Source organism: Amborella trichopoda, chromosome 1 (genome assembly GCF_054954075.1).
Source record: "Amborella trichopoda isolate Santa Cruz 75 chromosome 1, AtrichopodaSantaCruz75HAP2 v2.0, whole genome shotgun sequence".
NCBI classification, from domain to species: domain Eukaryota; kingdom Viridiplantae; phylum Streptophyta; class Magnoliopsida; order Amborellales; family Amborellaceae; genus Amborella; species Amborella trichopoda.
Window position 1 is genome coordinate 54,668,330 of NC_142336.1, and position 25,067 is coordinate 54,693,396.

The following is a 25,067-nucleotide window of genomic DNA, read 5'->3' on the forward strand; positions in this document are numbered from 1 at the left end:
AAATCTTTCCCCTCCGTAGTATTAACTTCAGGAAGCCTCCTTTTAAATCTCTTATAATTTCTTCCAACAAAACCACTAGGGTTGCTTGGTGGGCCTCTTGCACTTATATCCAAACTCGTTTCCTCGTGAAATTCTGGTGATGACTTTTCACGTAGACTTTGGACCCCACTGTGGGTTCACTAGAGAAAGAGAGGGTGAGTAGAGAGAGAGGATGGGTAGAGAGAGAGAAAGAGAGTGAGAGAGATGGGCAGGTAGAGAGAGGGTAAGGGCATTCTAGAGGGAGAGAAAGGAGATGAAAAGAGCATTGTAGTTTAATTTTATTAGGGAAAGAAAGGAAATGAAAAAAGCATTGTAGTTTTAATTTTATTAGCTTTTTGACCGGGAAGGTAAATACAAGAAAAAGCGGTGCTTGGGTATACGATGTGATACTAAAAATATTTAGGGGTTACGATGTCTAAAAGTTAATTTGGGCTGTATCTATAATTTTTTCTTTATTTTTTGAGGACCTTTTTATCTTTTGAAAAAAATTTATATAAGATTGCAACCTTAAACTATAGAATTACAGATGTACCTCAAAATCCATCAAAAAAAATTGTTTTAATGTTGAAAAACCTATAATTGATCATCTCGACATCGAGATGCATGAATATGAAAGAAATAAAAAAAATTGAGTCCTAAAAATAGTGCATCTTACAATACATTATCTAGACCGTCCAATTTCAACATTTTCATTATTTTTTGAGTTTAACAATATATTTTGAGATAACAATATATTTTTAACAATATATTTTGAGATAATCCTAAGAATTTTTTCGCCAAAATTACATGTTATAATAAAATTTGAAAGTGCGCCTTAATTAGATTGTTTAAGGTTTCAACCTAATACAAACCACACCCTTATATTTTTGGTGGTTGAGTGTGAGGCGGTTAGATCCACAAAAATTTGTTGTCCCAAAACTACCCTTTTAAGAAAGGTTTTACATAAAGGAGTCACAATGTGCTCCTACAGGAGCACATAATTTTTGGCTTTACTTTCATTTTCCCATTAAGCTGATGGAATGTGCTGCGTTGGCCTCGGTAGATAGAAAATTTAAGACAATGTACTATCTTGGGGACCCATGCAAAAAGAATCCCTAAAATGTGGGGGACACAATTCCGAATACCATTCATGTCACCTGCCCCAATTTTTTCCCCTTTGCCCTTGTCGCAACCACCCCTTGCCACGACTTCGATGTGATTGGGGCTTGGATATTTTTTTATTTTTTTTTTGGAGGATATAGTATCCTTTTGGTTGTTTCCTAATATTAGTAATTCTTTCATTTTTGTGAGTACCGGTGAATGTAGCTTCTTTTTTTTGTTTTTATATGAAATATATTTTATTGTTGAAATTACAACAAAAAAAAAAAAAAAAAAGATATGATTGTCTATAAAGAGACCATTTATCTTTATTACAAGGAAGTTGCAACTATTCTCACTCATTAGATGCGAGGATAATCTCAGCCCATTCCTTATCTTTTATGGCTCAATTTTTTTTTTTTCTTTTTCCTTTTTTGCTTTTTTTTAATGAATGGTGACTCAAATGTCCTTCTTTTAAGTTTTTAATCTCATACATGTTCTTCTGGTTCCAGCTAACTACAAAAAAAGAGAAAACGAAAGAAGATCATGATGTTATATGTCTATTCTTCGGATGGTATGCTTCGGATGCGAACGACGGTTTTAGGTTTTGTATATCTATCTTGTTGTATGTTTGGCGTGCTATATGTTAACTTATAATGTTGTAAAAACTAACGAGCTAACTCAAAACCGCCCAAACTAGCATGGAACAAGTAAGGGACTGCTCTGGGTCTAAATTCTCCCCAAGACTTGCTGTATTCCCACCATTTTAATTTTAGTTATTTTTATTATTTTTAAAAAAACATTCTTTGGAGAACTAGCCAATTCTGATCCAATTATCTGGATTGGTTTAGATGTGACCAGTTACCATTTCGGAGCCACTTTATGATTTGAAACATTCTACTAGCTTAAATTACAACAGCGTCAAACTTTCTACAAGTTTTTCAGAACTAATACTGATTGGGTACATCAATCGATTCAATTTTGAGATGTTTCACTCTGCAAACAAAGGTAAATGCAATGGATGTGAGCTTCCATAAAGACATAAAGAGAGATGGTGATGCACAGTCAAGACTCATAAGCGCATGCCGGATTGCTTGATTTTCAAAGATGCGGCTTCTCTTGCATGAGAAACGAAGAGGCCGCTTTCGTGGGGGTATATAGAAGCCGCTACTTCCACAAATTAATGTTATTCTAGAAGCCATGGGAGTAGTGGCTTTTAAAAAAACCATTCCCCTAATCAAACACGAGAAGCCGAAGCTTGTTTGGTTCGCGTAAAAAAATTTCATGAGAAAAAATTCCTTCGGATAAGAATATTTTCATATCAATTAGCTACCAATTGGCGTGAAAAGATGTACGATGACTAACTAGTATGAAAATATTCTCTTTCTTAACCACATGAGAGAATTCTTTCATGTAAAAATAATTTGTGAGAAATGTTTTCACGTGAGACAAACATGGAAAAACATCCGTGAGAAAATTCATTTCAAATGGCTCAAAAAATTGATAAGAGAGTTTTATCGTACGATTAGATGTAAGAAAAGGCATATCACACCTAGCACACCAATAAAATCAAATAATAAATGCAAAGTAGATTATGAAGAAAAGCTAAATGACATGTAGCTTCCGAACTCGAATAATAAATGTATGAAACGATGTGTCTCTAAATCTTCCTAAAAGATGTAATTTTTTGTATCGAAAACCTCATGATGACCTTAAATTTACTTTTACCCCTTAGTATAAACTTAAAGCTCCAAAAATGGTACAGCTTAAGCATATCTACAAATATTTGGAATTTTGAAAATAGACGGTCTAGATAATGTGTTATATTATAATATTGTTTTTAGATTTTAAAATCTTTTATATATATATATATATATTCATACAGCTCGAGGTCAAGTCGATAAAATATAGGGTTTTTTTCACTCCCAAACAGCCTTTTGGGGTGCATTTTTCCGATAGATATTACTACGATATAAGGTTGATATCTTATATAAACTTTTCCCTTTTTAATGCCAACATATATATAGATAGTTTGGGGAAGAATCCCAGAGCAATGAGGTATGGCAGCAACCGTGGTTAAAAATGGGAAAATAAAGTTCTATTTGTTAATAAAATGTAGAATAGGACTTTCCGCAATCAAACACGAGAAGCCGAAGCACATTGTCGGAAAATCGAACTTGCTCTGAAAGAGAAACATCCATGAGAAAATGCATCTCAAATGGCTCACAAAATTGACAAGAGCTCCAGTTCTACCATATGATTTAGAAGTAGGAAAAGGTATATCCCGCCTAGAACACCAAAAACGATGCAAGGATAGCTTTAAGATATGATTAAGAGAAGCTAATTAATATGTAGCTGCCAAACTCGAGCAATAAATGTATGAAAACACGGATCACATCAAGTTTGCAAACATTATACCATAAGTAAGAAAAGGCAGATATGACACAACAACCTTATTGGGCTATGATGTAATCTGTCTGTTATTAATTAAAAACAGGTAGAGGGCCTTCTCCCCCCTACTGATTTACCAAAAAAAAAAAAAAAAACATAAAAAAAGGCAAATCACACCTACCCTTAAATAACGCAGTAAAAAGGGCTCAATTACGTATAATAACATATGAGGTTTCTAGAATGTACCGGGCATCAATCTTAAAGAATTAAAAGTAAGATGTGCCCCTAAATCTTGCGAAAAGATGTAATGTTTTGATATCGAAAGCCTTTATGACGACCTTATATCTACTTTCACTCCTAATTATAAATTTAAATTTCCAAAAAGATTGAGTAGATCTATAAACATTTAGAATTTTGAAAATTGACGGTATATATAATGGGTTACATTATATATATATAGACGTTTAGATGATCAAATATAGGGTTTTCTTTGCTCCGAAACAACATTTTGGGATGAATTTATCAGGTACATATTACTTATAGTATATCAGGTTGATACCTTACATAAAACTTTTCCCTTTCTAGTGCCCACATATAGATATTTGGGACCAAGAGCCCTGTTGTACGGCAGCAGCATTGGTTAAAAATAGGAAAATAATGTTCTAGTTGTTTTAAAATGTAATATTTAGCTTATACTATTCAAAAAAGGAGTTGACTGACTCGAATATTCATGATAAAAAAAAATAGGTTTTGGATTCAAATTTTCAGGGATACATAAAAAAAACATGTGCCTCATGAATATGAAAAGAATAAATTTAAAAATAACATTTTTTGAATTTTTTTTGCATCTTCTATTTTATAATTCTAGTTGGGCCCTTCTCAATGGCCTTCCATCTCAAAGATGGGTGTTTGATGCCCACGGGGACACATGCATCCCCGGACTAATGGAGAACTTTTTCTTCAAAAACTATCTAATATATGCAGACTTATACAGAGAAGGTGCCATTTTTCTTTCATAAACATATTTAAGAGAAACTTATCAATTTACCAATGAGAGAGGAACAATGTTAATCTTTACTCATATTTTTATTTAATTTCAAATTAGCCATAGAAAAATAAATCTTCTTGAGTTAAAATTTTTTGCAAATGGGCAAAATGTTAAATACTTCATCTCTAATGAGTGTTTTGATCAAGGAAAAAAAATAGATATGACTGCCAGCTTTTTAAGAAAAAGAAGGATTCAAAGGAGCTTATATAACCTGCTTTTTTTCAAATTCATAAAAAACCACAAAGCCATCAAACCGACGTCAATAAACCTCAATACCCCACATGTCTGACGATGTCAAACGATTTCTTAAATTGGCTATTCAATTAATTGGTAATAGATGGATTTGATTGAAAACATCGGAGGCCAAAAGTGAGGGGGAAAATATGAACTGCTAAACATTAGGTAACTAAAAAAAGTGAATATTTGGGTTTGGCTTTAAAAATGGAGTAAAAAAAATCAGATATTTATTTGTGACATAAAATAAAATTATAAATTATAGTTATTGTGAGGATACAATAGAGTCATTGAATTTTATTTTTATTTTGGAAAGTCATTGAGTAATAATTTATGTCGTGACTTGGTACCATTTACCTTACTTGACAAATATTGTCTAAACATTCATTTAATACAAAGTAACATCGCAAAAAAATGTAATGATTTATGGGGATCACAAATTGGATCAATAAGAAGAATACTTTATATGACAATTTTGTTAACAAATAACAAGAACAACTTCTTGAAGTACATGAGTATCAAAAGGCATGTTTACTTTTCATCGTATAAAAAATAAAAATCCAATCCGTTGAGAGAGAATTTTTTTTGTTTTGGTAATTTAGTGGGAAGACATGGCCGTATTAGTTGTTTTTTTTTTTTTTTTTTTTTTTTTGAGGGTGTCACGTGTTAGGATTTATTTTGTTTTGGTAATTTAGTGGGAAGACAGAGCTCTTTTTTTTCTTTTTTCTTTTTTTTTTTATTTGTAAGATTTCAGGTGTTACGATTGAAAACCACAACGTGGTAACTAGGTGTGGAGGTGCTACTACCATGACCGAGCTCCCATCCTATGCCAAAAATTAAGGCGTAGACTATAATGACCTACAATCCAAGCTTGCCTCCACTCGGCTTATTGACACCCTTTCACTCTCCAACGCAGGACTAGTTAAGCATTTGTCTTAGTATATTATTGTTTGGATGGGATTTCTATGAATATGCCCATTCATGTTGTTTATATACGGCCCCCATTTGAACCTATCTTAAAAATAGATTTTTAATCTAAAATTTTAAAGATTCGTGATCTAGGTTAAGATGATCATGAATATGAAAATAAAATAAAATAAAATTTTCAATATTTAAATGTGTTTTTCTTTACAGAAAATTTCTACACATTTAAATTCATTTTAGCCATTTGATGGACATTAGTGAGTCATAGGGCGAGCCCGCTGACCCATGAATGACTTTTCCTTAATGTTTTGGGTTTGTTTTTTTATGCAAATATCATCATTTCCATTCGAATAGGATAAATATAAGGGATAAGGTTTTTTCTTTTGAACACGAGGGTGTAAACCTATTCCAAAAAGATATAAATTTAAGGGTTAGCAATGGGTCGTATTACTCGACCCAACCTAGAAAAACCCGGGCCCAGGCTAGAAGAGGTAGCCATGGGGCTGGGCTAGGTTCAGAGCCACCTCAGCCCAAGGGCTGGGCTCGGGTCAAGCCAAGCCAGTGGAACGCCGGGCCGGGCAGCTCACTCTTTTGTGTTTGAGTCCTTTCAGGATCCTCTTGTTTTGTAGCAGAAATAGATTTGAAGGCTTAGTCGTGGTGGATCCAAGGTTGTAATATGTAACATTGGAATGTTTATGCCTCCCATTCGTACATTTAAAAGCAGCCATGACGAAGGCTATTTTGGATTAGGTTAAGGTCATTGGGGATTTTTCTTTTCATTTTTTGGGCAAATAAGTGGGATTAGGGCCCTCTCATTTGACTCAAAATGAAAAAAAAAAAAAAACAACTATGATACAAAATTACATAGGGATGTTAGCTACATTATAAATCAAGAGAATATCCAAAAAGTCCAGTAGTTATGGGCACCAAACCATAGCCTTCAAGCGTCTTGTGACATACTTTGCAAGTGCATCCCCAACAATCACGAAGATTGTAGATAAGGTTTGAAGTTCTTAGTTAGTTGTTTTAAAATACAAAATGGTAGGGTGTATTGTCCACCTACTAATTTTCACTTAGATTGCGAATTCAGGGTGAATGTACAATATGGTGTGAACTTACTTAAATAACCACCTGCAAAATTTCACAAGCTTTCCGGTGTTCAAATCTCATGTCAATCTTATGCACTGTTTGGGAGACATTGCCCTTTTCTCAAACAAATTGGTTCCCTTGATTCTCCCCGTATATTAAAAGTTTAAATTTTTTTAGACCACCAATTCAGGCCAATCTTGCGATCTAACGATCCATAATATATGATCTAGCGATCCAACTTGAATCTGTTGTGTGGACAACCCACCCCACAAAGGTTTGAAAACATTGTTTGGTGACCCCGAACGTGCTGTGGGAAAATTGGTTTGGAAATCTGAATCAACGATCCGGCTCAATGAACGGGCGAATAAAAAGTTTGAGAATAAAAATTTGAAAAATATTAAAATAATATAGGGACCGGATTTTTAAAACCTTACACCCCACTGGCACTCATTTTGAAACAATTATATGAACACCGCATCAATATTGGATCATACATTCTATTATGAAATTGCTCAATTTTTTATACCAATTTTGGGCTCGGGGACCACCGACAGTTCGCATTTGACGCTCGAAATCCGAGGCTAACCTTCTCCAAAGAAATGAACAAAATGGATTTTGAAGCACCCGAGGGAACACGGGGCCGTAGACTTTTTTTGCCTTGTGGAAGTTGCACCAACAAACCACCCTATTTCTCGTCCAAACGAGGAAACACGACAAAAATAATGGAAGAGAAGCATGCTGGCGCAGGAGAAGGGCGGTGAGGATTGCGACCTCGAGCCCACCCTGGCCGGTTTCGAGCCCGAGGTGGAGTCCACCTGCGCCCGGGCTCGGTGCGAGGGTCCATGCGCCCGGCCGCTCAGTGTGTGCGTCTGCGCGCACCTCCCTCCCACCCGCATCAAAACCCTAGCCCACGTCCTGGTTCTCCAGCACCCGCACGAGACCCGCCACCCTCTCAACACTCTCTCTCTACTCTCCGCTTCTCTCTCTAACCTCAGCCTCGTCCATGGCCGCGTGCTCAGGCGCGGCCTCTCCCCCCTCCTCGACTCTAACCCTCCCAAAACCCTCTTTTTCTTCCCCTCTCCCTCTGCCAAACCCCTAACTGAGTGGCTCGCCTCTCAGGGATCCAGTCCGTACAGCGATGGAGGAGCCTCTGCTTCAACCCTTAGCCCGTTTTCGAACAACAATGGAGGATCCTCTGATTCATGTCTGTACAACAATGCGGGATCCTCTGGTTCGACTCAGATGTCGCGACCATACAGCAATGAAGGGTTTTTTTCTTCGTCCCCGAGCCCTTGTCCATACAGAAATGGAGGGGCGTCTGGTTCAGAACAGAGCTATAATCCGGACAATAGTGCAGGTCCCGTTTCGGCTCAATCTGATCCACACGGCAATGGAGAATCAACCGCTTGGAATCGGAGCTCGGTTCTCTACAACAATGGAGATAGCTGTGGTTCGCCTCTGGTTTTGATCTTCTTTGATGGTACATGGAAGCATGCGAAGGAGATGATGCGAGCGAGCCTGCCATTTTTGCTGGAGTTTGCAGAGCAGGTGTGCTTTCCCTTCGAGATAGGGTTGGAAGGGGCGAGTGTTTACAGCGGGGAACTGGTTTTGAGGAAGGAGCCATTCAAGGGGTGCTTGAGCACAATGGAGGCCGTGGCGAGGGCTTTGGGGATGGTAGAGAGAGAGGGGAAAACGATAGAGGAGAAGCTCTTGGGGATTTTGAGAGCGGCTGTAGAGTTTCAGGCAAGTAATTTGAAGGATTTGATGCCCAGACCAAAATTGTGCAGGAAGGGAGGGGTTTGAGACTGGTGGATGAGGTTTGAGCTCTCTCTCTCTCTCTCTCTCTCTGTCTCTCTCTCTCTCTCTCTCCCTCCCTCCCTCCCTCCCTCCCTCCCTCTGTGACTCCTTACGTAGATAGTTCTCCACCGTTTGGTGTGACTACTGATCATGTATAGGGCCAGTTTTGCCTAACAAGAAGAAAATAGAGAAAAATTACTTCATAAACCTTCAAGCTTATTGATACTTTTCTTTCTGTTCTGTGATAGCTGAGTTTGTGTAGAATGGCCATAACATTGTATACAGAAAAATTAGTGCAGTTAACTATAAAAGGAGAAAAAATTCAGTTCATTTTTCTCATTGGGCATAACCTCTCTCTCTCTCTCTCTCTCTCTCTCTCTCACACATGTGCCACTGTTCACTATCTGTTTAACAATACGATTCTTTGTTTTGACCTCATAGTTTTTTATCTGTTTGACAATATGATTCCTTGTTTTGACCTCATAAACCTCATGTCATTTCAAGTTTTGGTTGTTCTTTATCTGTTTGACAATATGATTCTTTGTTTTAATCTCATAAACCTCATGGCGTTTCAAGGTTTGGTTGTTTTGAAGCATGATTCTTGTGCATTTTTATGTTATGTGCTAGTCTGTTTGCATAAGTTAGTATCAAATTGGACTCTGATCTCATGGAAACAGAGGCTAGTGACTAATTTTAAGCTTTTTTAGGATCCATTGAGAACTTGTAAATGAGATGCGTAGGAATTGGTCAGTGACAATGAGTGAGTGTATGACCATTTTAGTGGTGGAATTTGGAGCTCTTGGTGATGGAGGCAAGGGACGCTCAAAACCATTGGTGAAGTGCTTTAGTGACTTTATGGATCACAAATAAATGTGTCTGATTGACTTCAAACTTTCTTCTATGTTTAGTTGGCAGCAAAATTCTTGGGTTTCAATATCATACGCCACAAGGTGTCTATGTTTTAAGTGTTTTGAAGCACATCCTTTTTGTGTTTTTGTGTAGTTTTTGGTTCATGGACTGTTATCTTCAGGGTTCACAAGCCGTTTCATGGTTAGTAGTTTTGTGTTTGTTTAGAATGCAATCGCACACGTGACGAGGTACAGGGACCCCAAGAAGTTTGTTGAAGACATTGTAATGACCATTTCATTGGAAGAATTTGGAGTTCTTGACGATGAAGAAGGAAGAGGAATGAAGCATTAGCTGGACATTTAATGCATCTAACCTGCAAAAGAAATTTCGCGGTAATTGGTTTGAAGGTGGAGTTGTTCAGCATCAATTGACTCACACAAGTACACCTACCTAACCTAAAATTGTATTGAGCAATAAATACAATGGGCACTTAGGATGGGACTAGAATCTCATGGACTGCAATGAACATGCTCCTCTTATTCTGGCCATCATTGTTCCTCATGTACTAGGGATTTCTTCTTTTCCCAGCATGGTTCATTTCCATTAGGAAAATTCTTAGGTTTAACTTATCCTAGGCTTCACCAACCAAAAAGCCCTTCTCCACTGCTAACAATTTTATGAAATGGGTGCTTGTTAGCTTGTAATTATTTGGGACAAACTTCAAGGATCAAACCTTTGACCTCCATCCAACAAATTGGATGTCATACCAGTGGGCTATAGCTTGAGGGTTGCAATGCTAATAACTGGCATTGATCTTCTATTTCATATGTCCATTCTGTAGAATCCAGTACATGCCAATGACATGGATTCCATGCACGCCTCATGAGTCATATGTGCCACCCTTTGCCATGTGCCCTGATCCCCCAAATCCATCAATGGATCAAATTGTCATTACCACAGCCAATCTTCTCTTGCATAAACAAGGATATTTCTAGCAGTTTGGTTGGACCACACATATTTTGCACACTTTGTTCCTCATGTCGTGTGTTTCACAAAATGGGATCAGCTATTACTTGTCATTCATCTAGGGACCCACAGCTCTTATGGCTGCTCTTTAAGCTTGATGGCTGATATGGCTCGGACCACATTCTTCCGCTGCTGATGCTTGTGATCAATGACCCGCATGAATTACATGACTTTACCTATTTCTTTCTTCATTTTCTATTATTTAAGCACAGGGCTTCCATAGTACTAGCCTTATGTGCCCAAACTAAGTTTCAATCAGAAAGTTTTGATTTGGCTTTGGAAACCATTGTTATGGTCTTATGGATGAAGAGCTTTTCAGCACAGGGAGCACTAGTTCATGCTCTTCAAATGCCTTATCAAGCACCAACTTGTTCAGAGCCTATCCCATGGCTCTACTTTCCGTGCATTCATCCTCTTCGGAAAGTCGTGTGTCTTATGGGTGCTAATCTCGTTTCACTTCGTATAGCCTGTGGACTTGCATTAAGCATCTGAAACTCTTCAAGCGTCATCGGCGCATCCATGCTTCAAGCCTCCATTCATCAAACACATAGGATGTATCATACTGGCCATCAACATGCATATTGAAAATTGAAACTCTGTGATTGGAGTTGGTAGATATGTAACTTCTTATTTTTTTTATTTTTTATTTTTTTTGAATATCATACAACTTCTTCTTGTTAATTTTGTCCATTTAAGTTTATTCTTTGAGTTGTTATATAAGGTTGCGACCTTACTCGTATAAGTACTATAAGTAAGGTTGCAGTTTCCTGGACACTGTAGATCTTATGTGTTTTTTGAGATAGTGTCAAAAAGTGGCGCATCTTTTAAGAGAGTGTCATATTTACACCGTCCAAATAAATGGACATTGTAAATTATTGCAATCTTACTTCTACAAGTAAGGTTGCTACCTTGTACAAACTTTTCCCTTAATATATTGACTCCTTGAATATGCACGCACATGGAAAAACACAATGAGATGTCTCTAATGTTTTAATTTTTTCCCACAAAGATGGCATTCTTAGAGGCGTCGGCATTACATACAACGTGCTTGTAACATAAGCTATATATTCATTCAAATATATGATGCTAAGATTTCATAATGGATTTTAACAATCCAAGTTCATGTCTTCTCGTTGCCTATGTGATTGATGGAGCTTAACATTATCAGTGAAAACCATGCATAAAATCTTTATAAGCATCCCCAGTCCTACTAGACTAAGATGAAGCAGTCATAGTTGTTGTACTTTTAGAACAACACCCTCATGGCATCAGGAGGTTGGCCCAAAAAGACGAAGACGAGGTTGGAAGTAGTCCGAAAAGATATGGGGACGTACGGCCTCATTGAGGGGATGACTTTTGATAGAGCAGAATGGCGGACCAGGATTCGTGTAGCCGATCCCAATTAATTGAAAAAAACTATAAAAATGATGACCCTCGTAACATCGGTAACAAAGCCTTCCAATACAAACTTTGCTTAAGCCCTTGAGATTCACCTTGATTTCTCTAGAAGAATTTTTCCACAAAACTAGGGTTTGGAGTTCCCACTTTATTCTTTTTCTCTTTTTTTGGTATACAAACCAGGGGCTTGCCCTCTTTCATGAGGATAAAGTTTAAATGTGGTGGCACCCACGTATAAAACACATGTGAACATAACCCTAAGCCGTCTGAATAGGGAACTAATCTAGCTGGAGCAAATACCAAATCCTTGTCATGATTTTCTTCTTTTCCCATTATGCTGAGTGTTCTATTTATTAAGAATGTGTCTGTATTGGGGAAAAAAATAAAGAAACTTTGTTTTTCTGATTATAGGATAGTCCTAATATGAGTATTCTCAGATCAGCGGTCCAAACTCCAAACTCACCCTAAACTTTTGAAAAGAGAGTGATTTTTTTATTGAAATGGATGGAGGTGGGCAAAACGGGATTGGAGGAACGAAATTTAAAATGGAAAATTTTTACGCAGCATTTGTAGTTTTTTTTTTAAAAAATACAGAGAAAGATTGTTGGTCTTCCTGATGGAGTTTTTATGTTTACTTGCAATAGTTCCCTTTTATGAATTGGGTTGTATACTGTGATATCATTTATTTATAGTACAAGTACAAGGAGATTAAAATCAACCCTACCTGTCAAATGTGAGATTCATAGGTTGTCATGAATCTTTGAAAGTTTTTTTTTTTTTAGCCTTTGAATCTGAATGCCACAGCCACCTATATTTGACATCCAACAGATTCCAATTGTGACTTTTTCTTGCGCTAAAAGCAGAGTCATATTTTAACTCACCAAAGAGTAGGGCCTAAATCCCTACTGACTTACCCTTTTAACTTACCTTTTTTTTCTTTTTCTTTTTATAAAAGCAGTCATATTTTATACTTTCCCTTTATCATATGTCACTACACTAGTGATGCTGGCGGGCTTTGAAATTGGTTATTGGCATCCTTTTTCTTCTTCTTTTCTTTTTTTTAAAAAAAATTATTGATATGTCAACAATGGGAATGGTGGGTAGGATTGTATGTTGAGGCATCCACCCCTTAATCACCGATCCTCTAAACCCATTCCCTGGTTATTGACATCCTCTCTCTCTCTCTCACTCTCAGTATGAGCACACATGGCACGATTCTCAAACTTAAAACTGATTCTCAAACTTAAAACTTATCTTTGGGTTTACTTTTTACCCCATTTTTGGCCACCGACTTTCTAAAGCAAAATTCATTTATTACCAATGTTTTGGCTTGCCAATGTATTGTTATTCTGCGACTTGCTAAATATGTATTTTCTTCATCTGGAATTTTTCATATTCACTAAAGCAGTACTCAATAAAAAGAAAAAAAAGAAAAAAGATTTTGACTTGCTTACTACTAATATCTGATCATTCAAATATTTGACAGTCTCTGTTCAATCATTATTTCTTCCATGCAAATATGAAGTACATATGAACCTTTTTTAATAGATTGACCACATTATCATTGATAAAGAAATTACGTTGTAAAGTTCTATGGTTGGTCAAATAGTGATTACAAAACCTTTGATTGAAATGCTCAAAGACCTACCCGATCCATGGACATGCTTCTAACTAGCTGCCAGCCGTGGTCTATGGTCCCGTTTGGATGTACTGCTTCCAATAACTCGCGCATTTGCAATCAAAATCAGAGTGTGCTTGTTCCGTTTCGCATTTTCCATGGAATCCTCTGTGATAAATGCCGACTTCAAAATGTCAATATCTTTTTTTTTTCCTTTATTCGAAAATAAAAGCGGAGCAACAGAATTATGGAAACGATCAAACACGCAGTAACCCACTTGCCTGCCCTTCTTGAACTTGGATGCCTGACTTAGCTACATTGTTGAACCTACAAAACCTCAAGTAACTTTAGCTACTCGTTTGGATCTGCTAATCGTAATAACGTAACCGGCAACGAGTTCAGGAGTTATTCGCTTCAGAGATCAACACATGCCCTAACCTAATTAAGCGTGTTTGCCTGCTTAGCTTGAACCTACATAAACCTGAATTAACTTTAGCTACTAGCTTGAACCTACTTAACCTGCAACCAGTGCAGGCTTATAATTTAGAGTTCAGCATGTGCCCACTAAACATGCAGCGATGCGTGGGAAAGGGGTAGAGGTGGGGTCTCCACTGGAACCATGTGTTGTGTGTGTCTAGACGATTACAGTGGCCCCTGTGCAAGGATGACATGCACAAATCGAGAAATGGTCTGATTCTTTTATGATTTAACGAGAGAGAGTGAGTGGGTGGCTTGCATATGTAAAACATGATGAGTGAAGACAGTAGGGTTTTCTTTACTGCTGCTTTATAGAGCTTCAAATATTGCTAGAAAGTGCAGTTTCAGTGCAGAAACTAGTAAAATGATTCATCTCCACCTCCACCTCCACCACCATATCTAAAAAAGAAAAATATCTAGTGCTCTAAAAGTCAGATATGTGCAATATTTAGAAGCCATAATTAGAGGATTTAAGGGATTTAAATGAAAAGTGAAAGAAAAATTACAAAAACCCTCCAAAATCATACTTTCTAGACAATTTCCCTGCAAGCAAGTTTTTTTTTAACAATTTTTATCCCGAATTTTAACTTTCCTAGCAAATACCCCCCAAGTAAAAAAAAAAAAAGGGTAAAATGAATACCAAAATACCCTTTGGAAAGTATGCAGTCCAACACAAAAGGGGGGTTGTCCAGTACTTTGAGCTTCTGGAAAGCATGCGGTCTGGTACAAAATAGGGACGGTCCGGCACTTTCGGCATGCAGTCCGGTACAAAATGGGGGATGTCCAACACTATGGGTATTTCCTAAGAAAGTTCAATTTGAGATAAAAGTTGCTAAAAAAAACTTGGTTGGGGATAGGTTATCTAGAAAGTCTCTTTTTAAGATGTTTTTGTTATTTTTCCAAAAATAAATATAAGTATATGATGAGCTTGATTTGCATGGTTTATGGGAAAGAGCAGCCTAACCACCTTAGTTTCTTGTGGCTTCAAAGTGCCACGTTTTGTTTAAATATTTCAAAATTGTCACTCAAATATTTATAATCATCTGTTATTTCCCCTTACACAAAACTTTGAGCAACTGCTACCAAAACTTACCCTTTCTTGATTATGAATAATACTTCTGAAATTTTTAATTGATTTCTTGGGAAATTTGCCAAATCACTCCTACGAAATTTTTTGTTTAATGTATCTTCTTAGTTCGGGTCTTAAAAGGGGAAGTTTATCAAACCACATCGAAGAAATCCAGTATTTAACATCCCCTCCACTTTTTTGTCCTAATTTCAAAAGGTTCTCAAAGGACAATGCCATGAGGCAATAATGGATTAGAAGTTGTGAGAGGGGCTGCTTTCAATTATGTCCCTCCTTTCAAAAGAAAGGAAAATACCTTTCAGGAAACTCGCCGATACGGGATGTTTGTTAATTTTTTTATATCAATATCTCACTCTATACAGCCTATGCGATATTGATATTTTTTAACACCATTGTCACTCAATATTAATCATATATTTGTATCTTCAAACATTGATATCTCATTTAGTTACCTTGTAAGATTTTGGCATTTATGAACACCGAATCTCACAGTTGCCAAGTTGTCATAAGATATTAGTGTTTCCAAACTATGATATCTCACTCTAAACACCCTATAAGGTAATGGTACTCTTGAATTTAAGTATTTATTTAATAAGTTACTCCATGAGATATTGGGTATTTTTAATACGAGAAATTTCACTAAGTCACCTTGGAAAATTGTTTCATGCGAGCTTGACCGTATTCCTACAATATGCGGTCTAGAGGTTAAAGATGGATGTAAATAGGTGGTCTATCTAAAAAACAATAGTAACTAATAGTCCAAATGTTTTCTTCATATAATTATTATTTGGGAAAATGACCTCTAATCCCCTCCTTGAAATTTTCATTCCTATTAACCCTCTGGGTTAACAAAAATCCCTTGCACCCCCTCAAGTTTTAAACTTTGGGACCATTAGCTCCCTAATTATATTTTTCTTTGTTCTTTTTACAAATTTGACCTCTCTTTGTTTTACAAAATACCAAACCCATACATTAGCCATCCATATTTGTTTTGTGACTTGATATATAAATTTTATCGATGATAATAATTTATAATAATTAAAATTAATTAATAATTATAATAATAACAATAATAACGATAATAACAACCATAATGTATTAATTGTTAAATATTTCATCTCTTATACTTATTTTGATTAAGTTTTTTAATAAATAAATAATAATAACCATTAACAATAGTAACAAATATCTTGATTAATCATTTTTCAAGTTCAAACGATACTGATATAATTGTAAAATACATCATAATGTTAAAGAAAATTTTCTTTATTTTTTTCCATGTCTAATTTATAGAGTAGGATCCACAGAGGTAAGATTGGTTTGAGGCAACGGAAGAGAAAGAGTAGCGAAAATTTTGTAAAATAAAAATATCAAATTTGTAAAAAAAATGAAAGTAAAAATTACAATTATGGGGCTAACAGTCCCAAAGTTTTAAATTTGAGAGGGTACAAGGGATTTTGGTGAACCCAAGAGGCTAATAGGGATGGAAGTTTCAGGGAGGGGGGTAATGGTCATTTTCCCTTATTATTTTTAGTTTTCAAATTTTTTTTATTTATTTTTTCATATTCATGTCCTCCATGTTAAAGATTTTATGTTCTCTAAAAATTAGGATCAAATTATATTTAAAAAATTTATTTGTTGTCAAGCCCTCATTTCTACAATATGCAGGTTGGCTGCATAGAAACCGTGTCCAATCACCGATAAGGTATTGATGTTTAAGAACACTAATATGTCATAGAGTATTAAAAGTGAGATACTGGCGTTCAAAAATACCAATATCTCACATAGGTTTTATAAAAGCCGCTATAATTTTGATGGAGGGCCAGAAATTGGACATTGTCCCTCCCTCAAAATGTGACCCCTTATAATGTGTACATAGACTTTTAAGAAATAGGACAATGGGGATAGTGAAATGTAAATATATAAATCTCGTCTGTGATAAATTTTACTTTCAAAGGCCTCATAACGACTCAAAATAATGTGTTAGAACTTGTTGGAGGGACAATTTTTTACTTTATCCCTCCATCAAATTAAAATAATTTTTTCAAAAAGCACCTATGTGGATGATAGTGTTTTCAGATTCTAACACATCACTCATAACCATTTTGATAGTAGTTTCATCAATAGCCATATCTGACTAAGTAAATTATCATGTGAGATATTGATATTTTTGAACCACAGTATCTCTCTAAGTCATTTTAAATAAATAATAGTAATCGCAAGACACAAGTGCTCTAAACACAAATACCTCACCAAGTTACCTTATGATTTATTGGTGTTTTTGAGCGCCAATATTTAATCAAATCACCTTGATTGGCATGCTTTTAGGTGGGAAGCTCTAATTCCATATGGGCTACCATGTCTTTGTCAAAAGAATGAGGAAGGAAAATGATAGAGACTAAGGTCTCAAATAATGTTAGAGGAATGTACAGGCCAATAGGGGCTTGAGAAGTAACCTAGATCCATCAAGATCTCCTAACAAGGTTGGTCACAAATTTCACTTGTTCATTTTTTATTTTTTTTGGGGGGAGTAGATCAGTGGGGAATACGACTCCTGCCTGTTATTATTAGTAGTTTTCGAATGTGTTACTAGGAATGGAAACATAGACTAGTAGTAGCTGAGATTCCGATGGCGCTACTACCACAACCTCAACCCCATCCTCACACTTGTCCATTCATATACATAGAAAGCTTATCGAAAAGTTAGGGTCTAGTAGATTAGAAATGTGGCTTACATTACTTACAAACGTCTGAAGTTTAGAAAATTTCTCCATAGAAAGTTACTTCTTACCTAAACCTCAATATATTTTTTTCTAGTTTACTCAAATCCTTCTATATCATACTCCAAACCCGGAGCTCCGGTTCGAAGAGAACCTAGATGGCATAAACATTTGAGGTGAAATTTATATAGCACAGATATCTAAGAGAAGGTATCATGCTTGATTATATAAACCATTTATCTTTTGTACATAGAGATCACAATCATTCTCACTTATTAGATGTCAAATTGGATGGCTTGGAGTGAATCGCGAAGTCCAAGAATTTTTTCATTTTTGAAACTTTATGTCTATTCAATGATACTCTAACAATCACTCATATTGAAATTTAATAGACAAGAATGATTGTAGCCTCCAATAAATAATCTCCTTATAAACGATCCGATTGTATAAACCTGTTTCATGATTAATCTTCTCCATAGGTATCTTCCCTTGCATCGATGAAGTTCTTGGCATGTTCAATTATCACTTGAACTTTGGACTCCTTACCAATGCCTCACTACATTTTCTAATAATTAGCACAATGGCTTCCCATCTTCACAATCCATGTGGAGTCAACACTATCGAAGGAAGTTTCGGCTTCAAAAGTCGAAACTTTCAAATGCTTTGACTCCATGGGGGCATGGATTTTCTCCCCCATGAGAACACCAAATATAGAAGCTCTCGCCCCTTCCACACACCCCGTGGAGCAGAAAAGTTTAGAAGTTTTGGCTTCTAAAACCGAAACTTCTGCCAAACAAACACCAAATATAGAAGCTCTCGCCCCTTCCACACACCCCGTGGAGCAGAAAAGTTTAGAAGTTTTGGCTTCTAAAACCGAAACTTCTGCCAAACAAACACACCCAGGAGTGACGTTCCCAAGGGGATGTGAGATAACATGTTTCTCCTATTTCCATAAGTGGATGCATGAGGAGTTTTAGGTCTCTCTCCTATGAAAGCTTTGCTCTTTACAGGGTTGATTCTCTCTCTCTCTAAAAGTTGGCTCATTTGTAGGTAAAGTAGGGCATGGACAAATGGAAGTGGAGAAGCACCCCTAAATTTAGTGGAATAATTGGGACAAGAGTCCGCTCTGTGCTGTGCTGGCTACCACGTCCTGGTCACGTTGTAGCCGGCCCATACAAGCTGCTCCTGTCCCTTAAAAGACAGCCCAACCTTTTTATCTCTTTGCCAAAGTTAGAGAGAGAAAGCCCCGTAGCAACATATTTTTATCTCGATAGACAAAGTTGGTGAGAGAAAGCCCCATTCTTTGTGGGACAAAGTCGCATGAAAAATATTAATCCCACTATACTATTGACGTAAGGCGCCCCTCAAAACGTAGAAATGGGCCGCTCTGATGTTGAAAAACCCCCAATTAATCTTATCGATCAATAAATATATATATATAAAAGCAAATTACGTACAGATTATATTAGGGGTTTTATTATCATCTGGTGTCCAATATGCTCAATATTATGAGCACTCTCGTGGTTTTTTTTATTTTTAAGTTGCCCTGTGCGTCTATTCTTTCCACAATCACTAAAGCTGTCAAGCGTTCACATTATCCAACAGCTCATGTCATTTTAAATTTTAAATTCTTAATTATTCTTTCCACAATCACCAAAGCTGTCCAGCGTTCACATTATCCAACAGCTCATATCATTTTAAATTTTAAATTTTTAATTATCTATTTCGTATTATCGAACAACTCGTATTATTTTAAATTTTTAATTTTTAGTTGTCTCGTCTTTTAAATACCAGACAACTATTTGATACTCCCAAACCCATCTTCTCGACATTTTCCTTTTCTCACTCTCTTACATTCCTGTAACCTTCGAGCTCTCTCTCCATGGAGCAAGCAAGCATCGGAAGCCACAACCTTGCAGATTTTGGCCCGCTAATCAGGGCCTATAGCAAAATCAACATTACATACATTGCTTACAAAGCCTTGCTAATCTAAGACGGCAAAAAATAAAAATAATACAATTTTGCATCCATAGATGAGCATGAATATAAGAAAACACAATGTTACCAAAGAAAACACATCCCGAACCCTAATCTTCACCTATACCCCTTGCAAGAATAAAATCCTTCTCTAAAATGGTGAAATCGGTTTCTATCCCTCATCAATTCCTAAGTGTCCAGGGCATAAACCCAAAAACCCTAATCTCTAATCCGTCACTGATACATTTTGGGGTTTTTCTATCCAAATACCCTAATCCGCCATTAATCTCATTTCCCTCAAAATAAAACAAAACCATTACACATACCTGATTAGCTGGCCGAATCTGCGAGGTTGTGGCTTCGTATGCCTGCTCCAGAGAGAGAGAGAGAGGGCTTGAAAGTTGCAAAGCGATAGAGAGGAAAGAGAGCGAGAGAAGAGAAATGATCGGAAGAGAGGGGTCATTGCGTTTTGAGAATACCAAATAGTTGTTCGGTATTTTGAACACCAAACAACAAAGAATTAGGAACTTAAAATGACGCAAGCTGTTTTGGTAATACGAACGCTGGATAGTTTTGGTGATTGCAAAACGAATAGCCCTATTATCTGGTGTTTTCATTGCCCGACAAAAAATAAGTTAGGAAGGAAAAAAAAAAAAAACCACATAGGTATGGTGTTCGAAATATTAGGCATAGATATCAAATGGTCAAAGTCCCCCCAAGATGGTCCATAGGTAATTTGTTCTTAAAAAAAAAAGAAACGATATCTTTTTATAATGTTTATAAATTTACTCAATCTACACAATCGAGAATTTTAAATTTTATAACTGTACTTAAAAATACTTAAACCATTGTAGGAGTTTTTCCAGCATCTTTCGGCACAGTTCGAAGATGCATCTTACCGAAGCCACAGAGCTAAAAGAAGGATTATAATCACCGTTCACAATCAAAACAGCGGAAGTAGCACGAGATGGTCCAGTCGTCCAATGACAATCCACCTGCCTGAATCCAAAGCCAAAAGATTTCATGTTCCTGCAGGAACAAACTGTCCATTTAAAATGCAATCTAAATTTCTTGCACGCATTTAAAGCCAAGCCAAGCCAGGCCTCTACCAACCTGTCTCTCTCGTAGGGTTTTCTTCACGTGCAAAAGCCAAGTGGCTAATTATAACTTTTCCAATCAAAAGCTAGGCCCATTGTGACTTTTATTATAAAGGGGGCTCAACAGAAGGAAAAAAAAAAAAATGTTTCATTATAGAAGTGGATGAGTGGGTGGGGTGGACCACTGTTCCAATCTTCCGTGCCAAAATTTAATTGATTTACTCCCAAGGGTAATATCCTAATACTAGTTTTAGGACCTTAAATTTCAGGGAAATTTTGGGGAGTAACCTCTTCAAACAAGCCACCTTCTCTGGGAATCAAACAATCGACGCTGCATCTCGAGTTTGGGCTTTTGAAATACTCATCTAAAAATATAGATTCTAAGATTCATAACGATAAAATCCACCTAAGTAGGTCTTCTATGCAAGTGAGTAGATGCACAGTATGCTCTATTAGGAATGCGAGTGAATTCGGACACTTTTATTAGCCACATGTCATTCGATCTGGATGGTCTCGACTGAAATATGATGCTGCGTAGGTTGAAAATGGGATAACAAAGTTTATTGGTTCTTTAGAATAGAGAATTTGGCAAGAATTTGTCCACCGTCATTGCAATGCTTAAAAATAGGAATTTTTTATTGAGTCAGCTCTTCATGTATCATATCTTGTGTCTCCTCATGCCTCCGATGTCTATCTTTAAGTTGGATGTCATAAAATGGTGCTTCTACTATGCCTCAAAATGGATGTTGAAAAACAAATTAAAAAAAATTGATTTTTTCTTTTTAAATATTAAAAAATCCAGATCCACAATCACCATTGCTGAGATTTACATAAAGAAAATTTTTGTAGGGGGTACATATCTACAAATGAGTCGACTGACTCACCAAACACTTTCCGTATATCAAAACTTGTAAAAATGGTGGTTTAATTAATATATTTCGGGGTATTCTTTGTTGATTGTGCTATATGGTAAAGGAGATGTTTTCCAAGTGAGAAGACACGTCCATCCCCTCCCCTAATGCATCAAAACATCCATCTCAAATATGCATGTTTGGTAACGGTGGTCCCATAACTTAAAACGCAAGGTCTTAACAATACATTAAAAAATGTCATTTTATTTAAAAATTTGTTCTTTATTTATATTCATGTTCACCGTAGTTTAAATTCTCAAACCTTAAATTAATGGAGATGGATTCTGGTGGGAGGACTCATATAAATAAATGAGTGTGTGGACTTAAATTGAAAATTTTACATGGTCTTTCGGTTGCAAAATGTGAACATACTCCCTCTGGCAAGAACCTACTTAGTTTGTTTTGCTTTCTCTTTTTTTTTTTGGACAAGAATTTTGCTTTTTTTTTTTTTTACCCATAGAATTTTGCGTCTTTATCTAGTCATTATAGCGATAATATAAAACCAGGTTGAATTCACCCCCTAAATTGCCTTGGAACAAAAATAATTTTCCAATAGTGAAACAGGCCATACTTGTTTGAGAATACTAGATCTAAAATATATCCTTTTTAATATTAACATAGTGATTCTCAAAATTTCAATTCAAAGAACCTCCCAAAAGTGTTTTGCCTATTTTGCTCCTGCGGGAAAGCGCTGCACACCAATATCAAATAATAATCTGACCATTTCCTTCAGATTATTTGGCTTGATGACCATACGAACAAAGGACTTGAACCTCGCCTGGTGCTTAGCCAAGTGTAGTCGATGGGGTACAAAGAGCTTAACCTGAGAGAACAAGTTCTTCGATTTTCTGAAATTTTGGGCTGCATGGTGGATCAACTTTAATTCAAATATTTCCGGGTCACTGAGATGTCTGTTGGTAAAGTGCCAAGATCCATGTGGGATGTAGCGATGAGAGATTCTAATGGAGACTGCATGCTTATAAGACTTTTTGTCATTTAGAAACGGACTTTCACTTGTCAAGGTAGTGGGTGTCACGATATGACATATTGAGTTTCATTTCAAATATTTTTCAACCCCTGCTTTGTAGAGACTAACGTTTCTCAACGGGAGATGCATCTCGATTCCTTTATGAAAGGACTACTGGATGGGCGGTTCGACCACTTTGCCTTCAATATCTTGAGCAGTGCAAGTAGATGCTATTTACAAAGATGTGTTGATGGGCAACTGAGGCACCAATTATATTATGCCAAAAGATATTATACTCTCGGGGATTATACTGTCCATTTACTCCCTCGGGCAAAACTCTACCTAGAATTAATTTGAAGACTCCAAATCTTGGAGATTTAATATTTTCGAACCATAGATTAGCCTCAATAAAAAATAAAAAATCTTAATTGCATCGCCGATGCACTTGAAAAAAATAATGTCTTGAGATTGAATAGAGACCATCCAATTTTTAGATGGTGAGATCAGAGTGTTAGAAAACTCAAATTTTAATATTTTTTATTTCATAATAATCATCTAGCGATTCCTAGGTGGTTCCCCGAATTTCTAACTGAAAAAAAACCCCAAAGTAGGTCTTCTGACCAAGGGAATAGAAATAAACTATACTCCTGAAGGAGCATAATATACGTGCTCTTATCTTATTGCCCTGCCAAAGAGAATGCCCTCTAGGAACTAGCCCCATTGAAAAGTTCATCCTAAGTTCGGTCTATAGATTCCTTTATAACGATGGGCACTTGCAGCCATCAGTCACCACTACATCAGTATGGGCTTTCATGACCCCTTGCAAAGCCCAAGCTTTTGAGGGCTAGTCATACTGGATGAGGCACCTTATGGTAAACCAAAATATATGCCCCAAGCTTTTGAGGGCTAGTCATACTGGATGAGGCACCTTATGGTAAACCAAAATATATGCTTGTTTTTAAAGGCACTAAGGTGGTCCTTCATTACTCTTTTACTGTGGGGCTTGGCACTAGATTTTGGCCTTATTTGATGTGCATCGCGTGATTTCCCTCATCAGTCAACCAATTCTTTGCTCGATGGTCATCCCCTCATTTACTAATTATGGGCATATTCTATGAAAATTTGTTTCGGCAATAATTACGGGATTGTATAGAATGAGATGTGATGTGAAATCTGGTAGCTTGGATGTGTCATAAAGTCTGAGATAATTTAATTTTTTTTGAACTTTGAGTTTCGTCAATATAATAAATGTAGTCATCCAATTTCACATTCAATGGCCAAGATTAATTGTGACCACCTTGTGCCAAAAATAAATGGTCTCATTGTATATTTTTTCAACAACTATCTCGGTGTTTTGGATGGAGATGAATAAACTCAACAATAAGGCCATAGAAGGCCATTCCCTCAAAAAAAACCTTTGACGATGATCATAGCCTGTGCTAAATCACAAAAAGAATAGTGGTGAGCTAACTCAGTTGACATGCAGACTCAATTTAAGGATATTGTCCTGTTTGCACCACCTAGAAATCAAATGTCAAATAGTTTTTTTTGTTTTTGGTAGTCCAGTGGAAGGAATCGAATTTCAAGAGTAGTATTGCTTGATCTCAACTGCTAACCACTTAAGTTCCAGTCCGATTCCAAAGGTTGAATAATTAGAAACCACCACGAGAGGTCTTCCGAGTTAATTTTTTTACGGAAGCTCATATTGAAACCCGGGCCTAATTAAGGTTGTTAGAGTGATAAGACACTATTTACCAAGGTATACCCTCCCTTATTCAGTACTAGAACCTTTCGCAAACGCAGCAGAAAGCCTAGCAATCCTAGAAGCCTTTCAGCTGCTAACAGACTAATCAAGGGCATTGGTGGTAGAAGGAGATTCACATAATGTTGGCTAGTGGATCAGAGGTGACCCATAAAGCCATTTAAATATCTTAACCCATCATTGACAATCTCTTAACCCATTGTTAATGAAATTAAAGACATCTCTTGAGATTTGGTGGTCTCATTCATTCCTGCTTGTAGAGAGTAAAATAAAGTAGCAGTAATGAAATCAAAAACATCTCTTGAGGTTTTGGTGGTCCAATTCATTCCTGCTTGTAGAGAGTAAAATAAAGTAGCAAACTGCTTAGCCAAGGAGGGAGTCTCTAATACCTACCTCATAGCTTCAAGGTTCTAAAGTTTTGTAAAATCTTCACTGACAATTTGTTATACTCCAATACATTTACATCAATTTTGTTAGCTAGAGGAAGTCGTTGAAATATATATGCCCACATAGGGTTATGTCACACATTCACTCATTGAGGTGAAACCCTACCTAGGAATATTTTCAAGAACCCAAATT

At 36.5% G+C, this 25,067-nt stretch overlaps 1 protein-coding gene across 1 annotated transcript; it reads left to right on the forward strand.

The window, feature by feature from the left end:
- The first annotated feature begins 7,435 nt into the window (after positions 1 to 7,435).
- LOC18440913 (DTW domain-containing protein) lies at positions 7,436 to 8,929 on the forward strand. Its single transcript, XM_006851048.3, has one exon. It carries the CDS (start codon positions 7,538 to 7,540, stop codon positions 8,603 to 8,605), a length of 1,068 nt encoding a protein of 355 aa, XP_006851111.1. The 5' UTR covers positions 7,436 to 7,537; the 3' UTR covers positions 8,606 to 8,929.
- Positions 8,930 to 25,067: the final 16,138 nt, after the last annotated feature.

Excerpts from the sequence above, each read along its gene's own strand:
- LOC18440913 (XM_006851048.3), top strand. The coding sequence starts at position 7,538 with ATGCTGGCGCAGGAGAAGGGCGGTGAGGATTGCGACCTCGAGCCCACC.